We start from the raw sequence: 17,036 nt of genomic DNA, 5'->3' as shown, positions 1-17,036 counted from the left end.
CAAGTATCCAGAATATTTTCATTTCCAGCAAGATCTCCCCCATACAGGTAATTTCAATCGACAGATGATAACTGTTACTTTATGATCCTAAAGTTGATCTCTGTGGCTTTTTAATATAACCTGTCACGTTTCAAGTCATCATCATTTCACTATCTGACCTGGTTCAGTTCACCCCAACACAGCCTCTGACTTAGAGCTTAGTTCCCTGGGCATCTCTGAATTTGAGATTGCTACTTCATTGTAAACACACTCATACTTTGCCTTTCTATGGCAGTTTTCAAACAACTGAAAACTCAATTGTGTGCAGTTCCAGACACTCCACATCACTACGAGACACCCAACCAAGCAGTAGAGGGATTGATTGCTTCTGTAATTCCCTACATTGAATTTGTGCTTTTCAGCATGTTTGTTCCAAGCTACCTTTGCTGCCGACCTTAAACTGTCACCTACTTCTGTCCTCTTGCAGTATCCAGCAGCATTCTTATCACCACTTTCCCTTTTTAATCTCGTTTCTACTACATAAGCATCTTTCTGAAAAAGAATGTAATGGCTTTTCATCTGCCATTAAGGGCCCGATTCATGGAATAATAGGCGCGTAAAATCGTGAACTTGAGTGTCAAACTGCATGTGAAACACTGCTCGTCGATTCATGGAATTTACTGTGCAAGACTTTTCCAGGACTTGCGTAAAGTTCGTGCAGGCTTGGCATGGCTCTGCGAGCGGCCGAGTGTCTTGTGCGAGACTCCACGCAGGGGGTGGGTATGGCCTGCGTAGGGGCCAGAATAGAAGGGGCACCACGCAAACTGGGGAAGAGCAAGCCAGAAAGTGGGGGTTACGAAGGACGGTCTGCAGGCAGTCCATAGCACACCCACAAATGCGCACAACAAAGCATAATCATGGATGTGACCACGCAACCGTCCCCTGCGAAATGCCCACGCAGTACCCCCAAAATCTCTGCCACCCGAAAAGCAGGCGTACAGCCTTGCATGGAGGATTCACAACTTTGGAGGTGAGTTTGAATGTCGGATTTAGGGGTGCCTGCATGCATACGGGGTCCTGATCATAGGTAGGGGTGCACATACACAGTGTAGCAAGGTGCAGGAATGGTTTACAGGGGTTTCCACGCAGATTTTCCAGATTGATAACCGAGTTACGGTAAAGCTTACACATGTCGGGGTGCCGGTGACAGTTCCAGAGGACCCTGCTTAGGGTCCCTGAGGTTCAGGCCGCTTGCGGGGGAGACCCACACACTATTTAAAGGGTGCATGTATGCGCATCTGGGGAGAACACAAATGTAGCTGTTACTGGTGTTTTGGCTTTGCATGGGGGCGTGTCGGGGGCGTTCCGGCCACAACTTGCATACACGGTTACTTTGCACAGCTAATTCCATGAATACGCGGGGCACACATTTTTTATTCTGTGCGCAGGCTAGCTCGGCGTCGTTCTCGGCACGTGGCCCTTGCAGGTATTATGCACACTTTTCCATGAATCAGGCCTTCGGTGTTTCAGATCCCCTCTTGCTGCCTGCCTGTGGTAATCTACAGCAATTAACCCCTTCCCTGCATTCCTCTATCTCTACATCTCTATGCACCCCACAGCTACCTCACATCTGGTTTGCCCATCGCAGAGAAGAAAGACCCTAAACATCATTTAGAAATGGGCCTCCATGAGTACCGACACATCTTCAGCCAGCCCTGGTTATATGACATTACTACAATATACTACCCTCCGATCCCCAATGCTCATTAATGCCACGGTTGAAGAATAGGGCACACTCCGTCGGTTTAGTGAACACACTGTAACAATTCCTGCTGTGCAGAGGTGAACAGCTCTCTCAAATTAGCATCATCCTGTCCTGTCTTCACTTTGCCTTCTAGAATGTTCAGCTCTTATAGGTGTCAAGCCGACAATGAACGATTAGGTCACATATAATATGCAATATGTTTTTCCTACTGCTTCATACTTTAAAAGCGTGGGCCCTGCGATGTGCTCAGTGTCCCGGGCAGTGTCCTCTTTCCACGCCCTCCCTTTCCCGCGCCCCTCCTCGCCGTTAGCCCTGACCCTGCGGAGCGCTGATAAAACCCCGTCTGTTTGCTGAGAAGAGTCGCATCCAGCCCGCTGAAGCCATGGAGAGGTGTGGGGGCAACGCTCGCCCGCTCTGCCTCGTCTTGGTCCTGGGGGGCCTACTCGTCCAGCCCGCCTCGCCCTTCTGGCTGTTTAACGTCCTTTTCCCCCCTCAGGCGACTCCCGAGGTGGATATGAGGAACAACACGCCACCTGTCCTCCTCGGTAAGTTCTCGGCGGTAAAGTACCGCCGCAGTACCGCGCGCTCCACACACACACCGGTGACCCAGGAGAGTGAGGACTTGCTTCCATAATCTCGTGTGTTTTGGCAGAATGAATCTACGGACCTGACAGTACATTTCCAGGGACACCCCTGCCATATGTATGTGCAACGCAACTACATTTATATTCCAGCTAAGGCTCGTCGTTGCTGTTTTCGACACCAAGTTAATGTTTAAAAATAAATACGTATTTGAAACTCACGAGTTAAAATAAGCTCCCTACAGGGTTAGTAAACAGTTTGGGGTGGGAGTATTCACCTGCCTTTAATCAACCTAGGGGACACACAGCAGCTCTGCCTGACAGACCCCCTTAACTTAATGGCGAATTTACATACAACACAATGTATTGCAATGGCAAGTTAGATAAATATTGCAAAAATAAATTCATGGTATGCATGTTATATTATCTTCAGTCGTGATGATTGGGTTTGGGTTTTGAGCTTTTTTTAAATTTTTTATAAACTGCCATATTGCTTCTTGCACGTTGTCTTCTCTGGTCGCGCGCATACACATTTTTTTGACTTTCTCTCTGCTAATTTCGGTCGTTGTCCAAGGATGTAGCAGAGTTATTCTCGTCCAATTTCACTCGCAAAGACTTCCTTATTCTTGCAAAATGGGGGGGGGGGGGCAACAGGTGTTCCGAAAACGCATGCACGCAGGACAGCACAGGAGAAAACCTCTTCCTGTGTCTGCATGGCTGACTGGATCTGTCGGCCAGAGCTTCTTGCTTGTCTCTGTTTCCAGCTTGTGGCCACCAAGTCTGTATTTGGTGAGTGTTTAACTGTGCTTCTGGCTTTTTCTTTTTTTTATTTAGGTAATCTACAAGCAGGGTCGGACTGGGGCATTGTTAGGGCACCAATGAAAAAGTGGCCCACAGTTGCAAATGGCAATTCATTCCTTTTGTGACAGACTGTTTGAGTAGTACACAAGGGGGAGTTTTTTTGGGCTAAAATATGATGCAAATTGTGCATGTTTATTCAGCAACACTGTTCTACTAGTAGCCGCCCAGTGGAGGAACTCATCATAGTGGCCCACATTGGCCTGAAAAGGGTCCCACTTTGACCCCAAAAACGGTGCCACAACAGCATTTTGCATTTTTGGTTCGGGCATAGGACAGTCCAAGCCTGTTTACACGAAAGAACTGTTTGCCAGTGACGTGCAGCATTCACACGTGTTATGCTGTCCTAGTTCTACCCCGCGTTGCATTGTGTGTAGCTTCTCTGGGGACTAGGGCTCTCCTCTTGTTTTGGGTTTACCATGCTTTTAAACTGTTGGGCGCTGCTGTGCGTGGGGGCACCATTCGGTAATGCATTGTTCCGGGGGTGTTTCGAGGGATTTACTGTTTGGTCTCGCAGGGCCTGGTAGTGGAGGGAGACTGGGTTACTTCTCTTGGTGTGGAACTTCCTAGAATATTAAAATGTGCTTTCGGATGCTGAGCAGTGGGGGAATTCTCTCCAGCTCTCCTCTGCACCCATGGCTTGGGCAGTTTCGATGCACACAGTGTATCTTTTTGCAGAGCTGGAGGTGCAGAGTTTCTGTGGGCGAGGTGTCCCATTCGCAGTGCACTTCACCACACTCCTCCAAAGTGGGACTGGGGTGACGCGGCCATCAAAAAGGTTTACAATTCATGTTTCAAGTGGATAGAATTAAGAGAGTTTCTTGATGTCACAGAGTGTGCTGAGAGTGTCTCAAGGGTGTTCCTTGTCAGTTTACAACTTCCAGATGCATTTATTCAGAGACCTTGGTAGGTTTAGTCTGGAACATGCTCTATCTCTGTTGCCATTTCAGGGGCCTGCAACCTTTGGATCTCCAGATATTTTGGACTACAACTCCCATCAGCCCTAGCCAGCATAGTCAATAGTGAGGGATCTTGGGAGTTGTAGTCCAACACATCTGGAGAGCTGCCGGTTGCAGGCCCCTCCATTAGGGAATTGTTTGAATGTGTTGCTGGTGTTCTTTGTTTCACTCAGGAATGCCATGATTTGGGCCTTTTTTAGGTCTAGAGACCAGCCATGGTCTTGCAGTATTTTTTTGGTTGGGAGAAGATTGTTTTGGAGTCCTTCGTTGGTGAGGGCCAGTACAGCCAAGTCATCTACATATAGCAGGCATTTTATGTCTGAGCATTATATTCAGTCTCAGACACGGGGCTGGGATTCCTGTGGGAAGGTCATTGATATAGAGACTGAGGTTTGCCCAAATCAAAATATTTCCAGGTATGGGCACACATCTCGTGGATGCCACTACTCTGGGGGGAGGGGGGTTCAGTTTGATGGATCGCCTTACACCCTCCAGCAATAGGTCAGTCCCCTGCTGAGCGGTAGCTCTCTATCTCGGGATAGCTCAGGGGCAACGTGCTGGCCTTGGAAGCAAGACGAAGCGGAGCAACACAGGCTTGATCCCCCGGTCAGCGCTTAGAAACCTCTGGGTATTAGGCACGTTATAAATAACCAATTAAAATACAAAATAAAATATTGCAACAGTAGGCTTGCCTGGAAGACCTAGTGCGAGCTGCGGGTGCATTCTTCCAGAGAGCAAGGGGTGCAGTTGGGTTCGGGGGCTGAAGCGAGCAATGGGAGACAGCGGAGCGAGATCTGAAGTAGGGTGCTTAGGGTTAAAACCTTGCTGGATACAGATAGTAAGTGGTTTCCTGTCCAGTGTTCAGACAATTCTGGTTTTCTTTCCCACATAATTTGTATGGTGGCACTGGTGGTTAGATTGTTGCTGGTTTAAATCTAGAAGCTGATGCCAAGTGTTGCAAGCTAAAAGCCAGGAATACTAAGTGTTACCCCTGGCACGGGACAGGTAGAGAGCTCTTTGAGTGGGTTGGGGTCATTTTTGCCATCATGACCCATTCAAAGATTCTCTTCCCGTTCCTTTGTTTCTCTGTAAATTCCGGGACTGTAGTTTTCCCATTATAAATCCAGGTTTTTCAGTCCCAGAATAGAAAGGAAAAACAGGAATTTCCTGAATGACCTGGGGCATGTTAAAATGTGTCTAGAGTGATGGCATATTACCCATTATATCCCCCAGAACATGGAGGGCACGCGGCCATTGACTAATCTCCGGGCTATATGAACTGGTATATCGGCGAGATTCACCAAGGGTGGTATCCGCTCAGTGTGCCTTCCATGGCATCTGCCATTCTTGCAGGGCTCCTAGCGTGGCACTCCATAGCATCGCAGGAGTGCTGCTGAGAGCCCACATCTTCACCCATGTCGCTCCTGGCAGACCCATCCCAGGAATTCATACAAGTGGCCCGGGACTTGCATCATCGCTGGACTAGCCTCCCGCTGCTCCTTACCGCCACGCGGGTTGCTGATGACAGACATAAACCGGTGCTTTGACTCCTCCCCCTGACGCTGCTTCGATCATTTCCCTAGCCACACCTTGAAGACATGGCCTGGCCCTTTAAATGCGGCCCACCCTCTTCCTTCCAGGCATCCTCACGTTGCCTACTGGACGTCCACCCTTACTGAGCCAATCTCCTGCAACCACACAGAGGCAAATGCCTCTCTCCCCTGGTCTGTGTTTCCATATTCTTTTTTTTGTAATCCCATATCCGAGATACCAAAGCTTCATAGACCTTTCCCTTGGGCTGTGCTTGGGGAATGGACCCATATACCTTGTGAAACGCCATTGCTATGCTCAGGCCTGTAACTCCTGATACTGCCCTTGGGCTAGGTCTAAAACGCCTAAATAAGAACCCTACTGCTCTGCGGGAGCCAGCCCTACAGATAAGGGGTGTATTGGCTACTTTTACTCCCTGATAATAGGCAAATACTCCCCAGAAATAAAAATAGGGAGTAGAAATACTCCCAACAGTAATAGAAAATAGACACATAGGAGCTCATCCCCTGACTCCTGCATATGTTTGGACCAGTACAACACATAGACACTGATTCATGGAATTATTTGCGCGTAAAATGCACATTTGCGCGCCATTGTGCCCGAAAATCCCCATGCCTCAAACAGGGATTTTCGGGCAGAATGGCACGCAAATGTGCATTTTACGCGCAAATAATTCCATGAATCAGGGTGATAGTGCCAGAGGAAGAAACTGCTCTTTCCACTGATCCAAAGTGGTAGACGTGTATCTTTCAATGTGCATAAATAACTAGGTGCAAAGAAGTGCTTATTACAAAAACATTACGGTTTTACAATTAAAACATATTTTTGCTCGCTTATTAAATACTTCAGTTGGGAATGGCAATTACTTTTTTACTCCCATAAAAATCATTTTACTCCCAACTTTAAAAAATAGGCCATAACATAGTCTCAATGCAAAATCTTATCTGGGGCACTGGCGGGAGCCAATCGGGGAAAAAAGAACACTGGCTTTATCTGTTGGTCAAAGCCCACATTTTGTGCTCTCTAACTGGCACATGCTCGAGCTGCTCCCCTGTAGCTTGGTAGCTCCCCGTTTTCACCTCCCTTTCACTGTGCTCCATCTTTCCTCTTGCTGCCATACTAATAGTATCTGGTGTTTTGCATAGCACCACATACCGGAAATTCGAGCTACAGAGTGCTTCGCAACACATAATATTTATTAGCCACATGTGTGGTCGCCAGCTCATAGTCTCTAAGGGTTGAAGGCATGAATCGGCTCTGGGGAGTAGCAAACGTTTGCCTGAGTGGCCCCTTCTCCTCATGACAGACATGCTCGAGCGGGAGAGAGCGGCGCGAGCAGCAGCTTCTAGCTCTACCAGCTCTCCCTACATGCAAGTGAAAAGGTGCTACCTTTTTCTGACCACCTTTTCCATTCTCCACAGCGGCCATATTGGAATTTCATTCACAAAAGAACGCGAGTGAGGGAATTTGCAAAACACCTTGTCACAAGCTTCTCATGTGTATTAATGGCGGGCTGTACCAGATGGCAGTGTGCCACTACCCTCTTCAAAGGCCCTTGCTCTGCTCAGCCCTATTCTCGTTCTCGCACTTGCACATTCTGAATGACACGAGGCCTAGTAAGATCGTTTGTCTTGTCCTCCCTCAGTCTTCCCTCCCTTATAACATGCCACTGCCCGCCATGCCAAAGGTTACTGAGTAATTATAACATTGGAATATTGGAGAGGCCATGGCGAACAATGGAGCTGGAGAGGGCAGAAGCAGTTGTCACAACACTTACTGTGGCGCTGTGCCAGCTTTCTAATGTTTGCAGGTGCTGAATAATAATAATAATAATAATAGTATAATAATGCGAATGTGTGGTGCCCTTCTGCCGTTTTTGTTGGGCTTGCTACGCACGGCTCTGAGAGTGAAGTTGAGGAGGCATCGGCAGTGGGATAGTGGGAGAAGCAGATGAGAAACCTGTGGTGTTCATGGGTGCAGGTTGGAAGTATGCAGTTCCTGCACTTTGGTATTCTTCTATGGGATTGGTGGAGTTCTTTGGGAGTTTGTTATCGTGTGGGGAGGGCAGAAGGATGGAAAAGAGTGAAGAGCGTTTAGGCTAGTGTTGCCTGCTAATGGTTGGGAAGTGTGATAGAGCAGACGAGAGGCGCATTAGACAACACTCTGCATAGCTCCCAACCTTTTTTGTCACCAAGGCGGGTGAAAACACCCGATTTTCTTTTTGGCGGGTGAGAGGCCCATAGAAGTGAATGGGCGTAGGAGCGGCTTGGCGGGTGATTCATCAGCTGTCAAGGCGGGTGACACCCGCCAAAAGTGGGTGAGTTGAGAGCTATGACTCTGTGGCGTTCCTGTGGTGTTCCCAGGGCCTCTGAGGGTCATGAGTGGGGGGACATTTGGGTGTGCTGTCAGGTTTAAGTATAGGCTTTTAGTGGGTGGTTGATTAATTGGGAGTAGCCCTACATGGTGAGGGTAGTAGCAACGGAGTGGAAGGAGTAGATGTAATGGGCCTTCTGGACCCCTAATAGTATGCGTTTGTTGGTTGGGTTGGTGGTTTGGGTATGACCTTATTTATCATGTGCGTGTATGGGGCTAGCGAAGAGCTGGGGCATTGGGGACGTTGGGGTGGAGGCGCGTTGGAAGAGGATATGAGGGGGACTCCCATGACAGCAAAAAAAATTGTTGAATTCAGGTCAATCAAATTCAGTTGAACAAAATGCAATCTATCAAAAGATACGCAGAACTGGCTGCTATTCGCATGTTGAGTGCTGGTTGTTGAGTTTGCCTTTTGGTTGTGTGGAGTCAGAAACATTTAGGCATCATTGTGGTAGCTTAGGATGTGGGGTGCAAGAGGGGCGTTGGTGGCTTCTGTAGTCTTGACGATGTGTTCCGTGGGCAGCGGATGAGGCCAGTAGGTCTGTAGATTAGGGGGTTCCTAGAAGTTATCTTGTAGGGAGTTTGTTGAAGAACCAGGCCTTCGCTGCTTTCTGAAGGCTGGGCACGCTTCCTCTGCGCAGCGGTGTTTGCATAACGAATTCCATGATTTGGTTGCTAGAACAGAGAGTGTGAAGTGCACAATGGAGTTTTCTATTGAAGGTTGGCAGGCACCTCAGATGTTGATAAAACAAGCACTCTAAGACTTTTGAGTCAACTAAGACTGATCATTTCTCATGATCCACATAGTAAACCAATTTGGTTAACTTCAAATATAAACACCCAGTGCCTAGGTGTTTATGGTTCCCCCAAATCTTTTCACCATTACTAGTGTGTTATATTAAGCGCGAGAACTTCCTTCGGAAGGATTCCAGGCCCTTGCCTTGGTAAGTGCGGTGAACCATGCATTTCAAAATGGATACTATTTTTGATTCAGAATCAGTGGAGTGTACAAAATACTGGAGTGAGGTTTTTGGGTGTTTTCAGTCTTAGTGGTAATCTGCCTGCTTAGTTTATAACTCTTTGTATTCGGTTGAGTAGGTAGAGTGGTATACCAAGGTAATGGCTGTTGGCATAATCCAGTGTTGAAAGTAACAGCGAGATAACCGCCTTTGTCCTGTTTGTGAAGGTTAGGGAGGGCATGATATGTCGTGATATGCAGTTAGAAGAAACAGCCCCTTATCATGGCTTTGACATATGTTTCTTGAGTGAAGTCGCTGGCCATTGTGAGTCCTGTATTTCTCCGAGTAGGTGTAGGGAGTGGGTAAGGCCCCATTACATCTGGCTAGGAGAGTGGTGCAGAGTTTGATGGCGTAGTGCCGCTGATCAGAAGTTCTGTTTTGAATGGGATGCACTGAATGGGACAGAGCTCTGGGCCAATGTGAATTGCAATCGCCTCGCTGTTAATTAAAACAATCTATCCACTTGCACCCTAACATATTGGCACGTATGGAGTGCAATATGCAGGAAATTGAATTCCTGATCAAATTGAGACCCATGTGCCATTGAGTGTGAACCTCTCCAAGGTAAAGAAAATACAGAGAGGCCCTTGAAGATCTATTGACGCAGGGGGGTGGCCCCTCTTTACCACCCTCCTTTACCACCCGCCTAAAGGGAATGCTCAGAAAGATCGGTTATAGTAAGAACTGGAGTACGGCCAAATGAAAATCTTAACAATGGCCACTGTAAAATCTGCCTTTAATGCAAAAGATTATGAAACTACAATAAAAACAAGCATTGGAAATGCCAACAGTTTGGACTTTTGTGTAGGCATGGGAAAAGCATTTGCCATGCACAGCTGTAGAGGTACTTACCATCCATTGTTGGTAGCAGGTGCATAAATGGTGCCGGTATCTGGACATCTAAGAGGAGTGCCTGGCACAAGCTTAGAACTTATGCACACGCCAAAAATAAAATAATAAGAAAATATGTTCACCTCACTATATACTGGGAGACTAAGCAAACACCTGGCTGCGAAAGGTACCCAGGTGCCTTGAGGCCTAAATACATGAGATCTGTATGCTTCCAATTCAGATTTGGAACGTTTCCTGTTGCTTATCTGCTTATTAAATGGAACAGTGCGAATCCAGACAAGTGTAACCATTGCAAGGAACTAGTAGAAAACCCTAAGCACTTAATGTGAAATTGTCCGTTATATCTGGATTCGCGGTAAAGGTATTTAAAACCTTTATTTCTACCGCAAGCAATCAGAGAGACTGTAGACGCCATTGCCATAATCCATTAAATGAATGATGAATTGACCGAATGATGAATTGACTCGATGGCAAATTACATCTATAATAATAATAATAATAATAATAATAATTTCGCATTTATATAGCGCTAAGAACCCTCAGGTATCTGAGCGCTGTAGAGCATAGCTGAGGAGGCAAGCTACAATGAAGATGATAAGACGGACTCTAGTTACAGGATGAATTCTGCTGGACCATCTGACAGTTTTAAACATTGTATCTGTTTTAAATTGGTGTTAATAATATGTGTTGTATTCTGTAGTGTGAATGTGTACGTCATGTTCACGTTTGTAATGTATGACTGTTGTGTGGACTATATGGCAGATGGCTGACTAAGCTCAATAAACTGAAACTGATGGGTTACACTTGTATGTTAGCCATTAACCAGGAATCTGCATGTCTGAGGCAGGCATTGAGGCCTGTATTGTCCGTTGTCGGGCCATTGGTGAGTTTGTAGACACTTTGTGAGTTGTCTGCATAGTTGAAGAAACTGAATCCTATATTGCTGATGAGTTCAGGGAGGGTGGTTATGTATAGCCTGAACAGAAGAGGTAAGAGGCTGGAGCCTTGGGGTACTCCACATGTCAAGTTGGGAGGAGATGATCTGGAAAGGACCAGTAGTGTTGCTTCTGTTCTCCTGGCCAGGAAGGATGCAAACCCATGTAGGGAAATTCAGTTCATCATGATGTCCTCTTCCCTCTTTTCTTGAATCTCATGACTGATGGTGTGTAATGCTGGAGAGATGTCCAGTAGGATGAGTGCATTTGTTTTGTCATTGTCTGCGTTGTTCGTTTGCATGTGCCACATCGAGTAAAGAGTGGATTCTGCTGCTCTGAATGGCCTTCATCCTTGTTGGGAGTCATGAAGGAGATTGTTGGTCTCGACATATTCCCAGAGTTTCTGGCCTATTAATGTTTTGAGGATTTTGCTGATGAAAGGTGTTTTGGAGATTGGGTAGTATAGGCTGGACGAATCTACAACCAATCTGCTTGCTAGGAATGCAGGCTGGATCCACCGCTGTAATCCCGCATTCTGAGGAAGGTGCTGGCTGCTCTTACCCTTGCCACCCACCACCTCTAGTAAAATGAATGACCCACTAACTAGCCACCTCATTTCTTCCATTCCTCACCCTTGGAAATAAAAAATTGGCCCTCATAGAGCTTCTTGGGTGTTTCAGTGGAGGCCATCTTGTTTATTTTGTGAGAAGATTTTCTCTCTCCGATGCATACCTTCTTATCTCCCTTTTTATTTTTGCTTGGATTCTCAAGGAAATCATTACCCTGGGGGTGGAATATACTGGTAACAGTTAATCAACCATAGCTAATGGCCCTTACTTCGATCGTGACAACCTATGGCTGGCGGGCCTTCCCAAGTTAATTATTACCTAGTGTTGATGGGTCAGACCATTGGATTTACCTTTAATAGTTGATGAACCGGCCATTTCCATTAATACGTATACTTCCACCCATTCTTCTTGGCGGCATGGCATCCCAGAGCCATCCTTTCTTATTGCCAGTTCTATTTAATGTGTATGTGGAACCCTTGGTTGTGCTTATCACAACTTTTGGGCTCCTCTTCTTTACCTACTATTTTGCTACTCAAGTCTTACTCAGAGTTAATGGGGACCTTCAATCTACTGCAGCCCCTTTCTCTGCAGGCTCGGCAGCAATTCATGGGTGGGTGAGAGCCAACTCGGTGAAGCCTAATGGAGTTAACACGCAGGTTCTGATGGTGGGGTCCAATCCTGGACTCTCGTACTCTTCTTTCTGTCCAACTGAGTTGATAAGATTCCTCGATCCCACCAGGGAACAAGGTTAAACTTTAAATTTCTGATTGATGTGGATCATCTCTTACACTGCAGATAGGGGCTTGCATGTCCTCATGTTCCTACCAGCTGTGCATCCTCCCAAAAAATCACTCCCTTTCTTTTTCCTAAAGTTTAGAACCAGGGTGCAAATGCCATGGTCTACCCGCTATTGGATTGTGCGCCACAGCAATAACCTGGAGCTGGGGGATTAACACCTCCCTTTATCCCTTCACTTTCTTTATAACTGTGTCCCGCCTCTTCCTGTCACCTGAACCCTTCCGTGTCCCAGGGTTGGCAGACATAGACATGGGACGAGATAAACAGGACACTACACTGTCGCTCAGAAATATATTGAAATGTTAGCATTTCGTCCAGTTTAGACTAATCCTTCCTTCTTTGAACTGTATCCGTTATCCTAACTCAAATTTGAGTTTGAAACAGCGTCTGTAAGACCATTGTCCATTGTGTAATTTCCCCATGGGAGCTGTTGCTGCAGAGCACAGGGTTCATTGTCTTTCTTTTTGGGCTCCATAGTGAACTCATTACATTCCATTGGTCCGTATGCCGTATTTTTACCGCAGTGGCTTTCTACGTTTGCATTTTTCCCTGTGGCGGAACCCATTGGCTAGCTGGTGGATGCCGGGTTGACACGATCTTCACTTCAGATGTCAGTGCGGTGCTGGGGAACTGTGTACCTCGTTAGGCTGCAACTTTGAGTGACAGGGATGGGAGCCAATGGCAGTGACTGTTCTTGAGAGGACTGATAGTTGGGACTGTGAGAGAAGTCTCTGAAGGGGAGTTGGTGATTGGAAGGTGGCGTGATCCGAATTTGTGGTAAGCGGAGCAAGATTGAGTCCAAGGACTGCATGTTATCCTTTTGAAGAACTCTTGTGCCTCCCCTCCGCCAGGTGGGGAGGCAGCCTCCCCAACATCAGGTGTAGCCCCTGGTGAGCTTAGGCATCTGTCAGTAGAAATAATGACTGAACACTGAAAGAGGACTGTTCGGGTATATAGCAGTGTAGGTGAAGGGTTATGGCTAGGTGGCCCCTCCTTCTATGGAGAAATAGTGAATTGAAGGGTGAGATCTTTCAGGGAGCAGGTTTCAGCAGACCCCTAAGATTCCCTTTTTTTGTATCACCTGCCCCATAGAGTGTGGATTTCTGTGAAACCAGCAGCATTTCTTCTGTGGCTGAGCTTGATGTGCTCTCGGGGTGAGTCTAGTGGGTACACCTCATTCCTTGTTTTGTCACTAGGCACTATCCCGGTGCCGCTATATGATTACCCTGCAGGTGCTCCCTAGGAAAGTGATGCATGGAATGTGGGTGATGTGCTAGTGCCACTACTTCTGTGGGCCGCAGGTGCACCTGAGGAACCATTGTTTGACAATGCAGGTGTGATGCGTTTGCTGACACCAGGGTGCCTCGTTGGTTTTATTAATGGTACTCCTTTATCCTGGCACTAGTTTAAGCAATAGGAGAACTGGGTCTGCACACCCCTCAGAGTTCGTAGCTGCTTACATCCAATTACTTACAGGGACCAATTCCTATTTGTAGGAAAAAACCATCCTGATCCATGTCAACATATGTATGGCGCAGCAGCCTTGGGGTAACAGCGAACCCCATCTTCTCCAGAGGAAAGAGAATTGCTTTCATAGAGCAATTATGAGAGTAAATCAGCGCTTCCCATTCTGTTCGCTACATCAGGAATTATGGGAGTAAATCAGCGCTTCCCAGACTATTCAATACATCAGGAATTATGGAAGTAAATTAGCGCTTCCCAGGCTATTCGATACATCAGGAATTATGGGAGTAAATCAGCGCTTCCCAGGCTATTCGATACATCAGGAATTATGGGAGTAAATCAGCACTTCCCAGGCCATTCGATACATCAGGAATTATGGGAGTAAATCAGCGCTTCCCAGGCTATTCGATACATCAGGAATTATGGGAGTAAATCAGCGCTTCCCAGGCTATTCGATACATCAGGAATGTAGTTTGAGGTACATGGCGGACCTTATCAAGCTAGAGCCTGTGATATATTGGACACGTTTGTGGGGTAACCCAAGCCTGACTCTAACTAGGCTGTTAATTAGTGATATCTTGTGCTCAGACGTGCATCATAGGTGCACATGGTTAAACTATGTGCGAACTACACTAAATGCTCTTGGTCTGGAAGAATATTCTGCCTTGTTTATGAGGAGAGGTAATTACTGACGGGCCCATTGGTCAGCACTCACCCTCGAAAACGGGTAATACAAGATAGCTGCACCATGCGAGGACAGAGTGCAGGATTCACATACTCCGGCAAGGATCAATAATCAGGACTCAGTAAATTGGCAAAAGGAAGTCCGTTTAATACATACATACATCAGTTTATGGAAATCAGCAGCATCACAAACACCTGCCTCACCCCGACTTCCTCGAACTTCAGTACATCAGCCTCTTTTAAGGGCAAACGTCATCATTGATGTCTAATTCTACAAAAAATCATCATGCAATACAATTGGTTGGGAAAGGTTCCATAAGTATAGCTGCTATAACTGTATATGGACATAATGCAAGTGGATTGGATAACTCTTATTGGGTGGGCGTCTACGCCCTTCCCTCTACACCACACGTGATTGACGTCACTACAAGTACGACGTTGCATTGGTTACAATGTCTATAGGACCCTAGATTACATGGTCTCTTGTGATTGGGCAAGTTACACCCCTAAACATAAATCTCTATTTTAATTAGCAGCATGCAGAATAGACACCCAGGTGCCTAGTGTCCCAAAATTCACCCTGCCTCCCTTCCATCAATCAGTGGTTTAGGGCTATGTGTCAATTAGTTGGCTGGGTATGGCCTCAGATCTGTAGTCTCTTATCAGGAAAAGTTATGGCACCCTCTGGTTCTGGATGACATCAGGCGGTGGTACATCTTCGCGCCTGTCTGGTCACGTGTTGGTCCACCGTGAATCTGCTTCACTTTCCAACCTTTTGTGTATTTAATTCTGTATGCGCTTAGCCACCTGCATGGGCCTCTCTTATCTCGACCTTCACGGGCGGGCTGGCATGCTCTGAAGTTGGAGCCTCGTGAGCTCATGCTCACCTCCCCTTCTCTGGTTGACCTCGATTTCCCTGGCATGCGCCATCCTTTGTTAAGTTTCGATCCCGCTCCTTTCCTCAGCTTGGGCCTGGATATGAAACTTGGCCAGTCAGGCCTTGGCCGCCTGGGAGTACTTCTCTTTACACAAAATGGAGTCGCACGTGTACATTGTGCTGTACTGAGGTAGATGTATACAGTCGGCGCTTGCTGCTCTAACTTCTACTAAGTATTGCAAGCAGAATCGATTACTTAGCATCTTGCGTTTCAAGCTTATTTACACACGTTCAATAAGGCGGTTGCTTCCATCTTGTCTCATGGCACCATTCTCATACGTTTTTCACAGTGTCTCTCCCCTTTGTCCTTTACAATTATCCTCGCAGTTGTCAGTACTGGCATGCATGCTTTCAGTACTCCTTCAGTTCGTTCTTGGAGCTGCTCTGGTCCTTGTTTCATCTCCACTGGCCTTGCATTATGGCTTTTGGAGTCTGTTCATGGACCGTGTGTAGGCATTCCTCCTCGTTCCGTATCAACGACTGGTATGGTTGTCTGATTGGGTACCGTGCTGCCCAGGGTTGCCTGGTTATGGGCATTTCACCAGGTATTGATCTTCTAATGTACACAGGGCAGAGGCCCATTGCAGCCCTTTGTTGGTTCAGCTGCCTCGTAGATCACATACCTTGGCAAGTACTTTACTGGCACCTCTAAGCGAGGGACAGGGGTGCAGGCCACGTCTGGGATTTCCTCTACACTCCCCCCTCTGGTCAGTTCATCGACCACTCCTGCTTCCTCCTTTATATTCAGTTTCTTTGATTCCTCAGCTTCTTGCTCATCGTCTCCTGGGTTTACACAAGATGGCGTGAATGTATGCAATTTGGGTGTCCATATCTTTATCACTCCTTTCAAACTTCCTGCTGTTCTCACATGCCCATCTTTGTTCCATGTCATCAATTGGCATTGTCCATTTGGACTGCAGTAAATCCATTTGCCTTCATACCTTCTTCGTTTCTTGGGATAAGTGAATTTTGTTCCCTCTGGTGCAAATTCGCTGGCCTTCTCGAAGTCCTTTATCTCCTCATCTGTCAGGTCTCTGGGCTTTCGGCCTGGTTCGACATCGACCATCATTTTCATCCCGATGGCCTTCTTTGCAGTTTTCTGGCACTGTGTGATGATTATCTTGATAACACAGAATCCTAGCAGCACCATTGCTAGCAAGGCTCCCAGAAACTTGAATATATCGGCCATCCATTGCGGGACCCATGAGAATAGGTTCCCAAACCCACTGTCTGTCATGATCTCTGCTTCCAAAAGGTCAGGGTTTTCCCAACTTCCTTGGAATCAGATTCATAACCCAGGTTCCGAGTGCCAATCAGTCCCAATTGGGACCTTTTGGACCCAGTCCTGGCGCCAGTGGCACCAGGCTCATAAATATGCCCAGTCCCAGCGCTGGAAGCGCCGGGCTCATAATGCTTGGGTGGACTTACCTGCAGCAGACCATGCTGCTTACTTGCCTGCCAGTTGAGCCTCTGATCCTCTTCTGTTTGGAACTACTTTTCCTGTTGGGTGGGGCAGGAGCCACTCCCTAGGTTCAGAACACTGGAACTCTTCTGGAAAGCAGGAACTCTTTTCTTACCTAGGCGTGGCTGTGGAAGGAGACACCTAAGCAATACAGGAAGCTATTTAAACCACACCCGATGGATGAATCTTGCTTTGCGTTATTCTGCATCCTCTGCAGCAGAACGCTCATCGTGTCTTCTGCATCTGATCC

General features: G+C 47.0%; 1 protein-coding gene across 1 annotated transcript in view; it reads left to right on the top strand.

The window, feature by feature from the left end:
- The first annotated feature begins 2,101 nt into the window (after positions 1-2,101).
- LCAT (lecithin-cholesterol acyltransferase) overlaps positions 2,102-17,036 on the top strand; it is a 336,764-nt gene continuing 321,829 nt past the window's right edge. Inside the window, exon 1 of the mRNA XM_069603934.1 lies at positions 2,102-2,289. Coding sequence (XP_069460035.1) covers positions 2,127-2,289 — 163 coding nt within the window. The 5' untranslated portion in view covers positions 2,102-2,126. The remainder of the gene's footprint in view (positions 2,290-17,036) is intronic.

This window comes from Ambystoma mexicanum, chromosome 1p, assembly GCF_040938575.1.
Source record: "Ambystoma mexicanum isolate Mex_15411 chromosome 1p, UKY_AmexF1_1, whole genome shotgun sequence".
Lineage (NCBI taxonomy): Eukaryota > Metazoa > Chordata > Amphibia > Caudata > Ambystomatidae > Ambystoma > Ambystoma mexicanum.
This window is presented reverse-complemented; position numbering and strand designations above follow the sequence as displayed.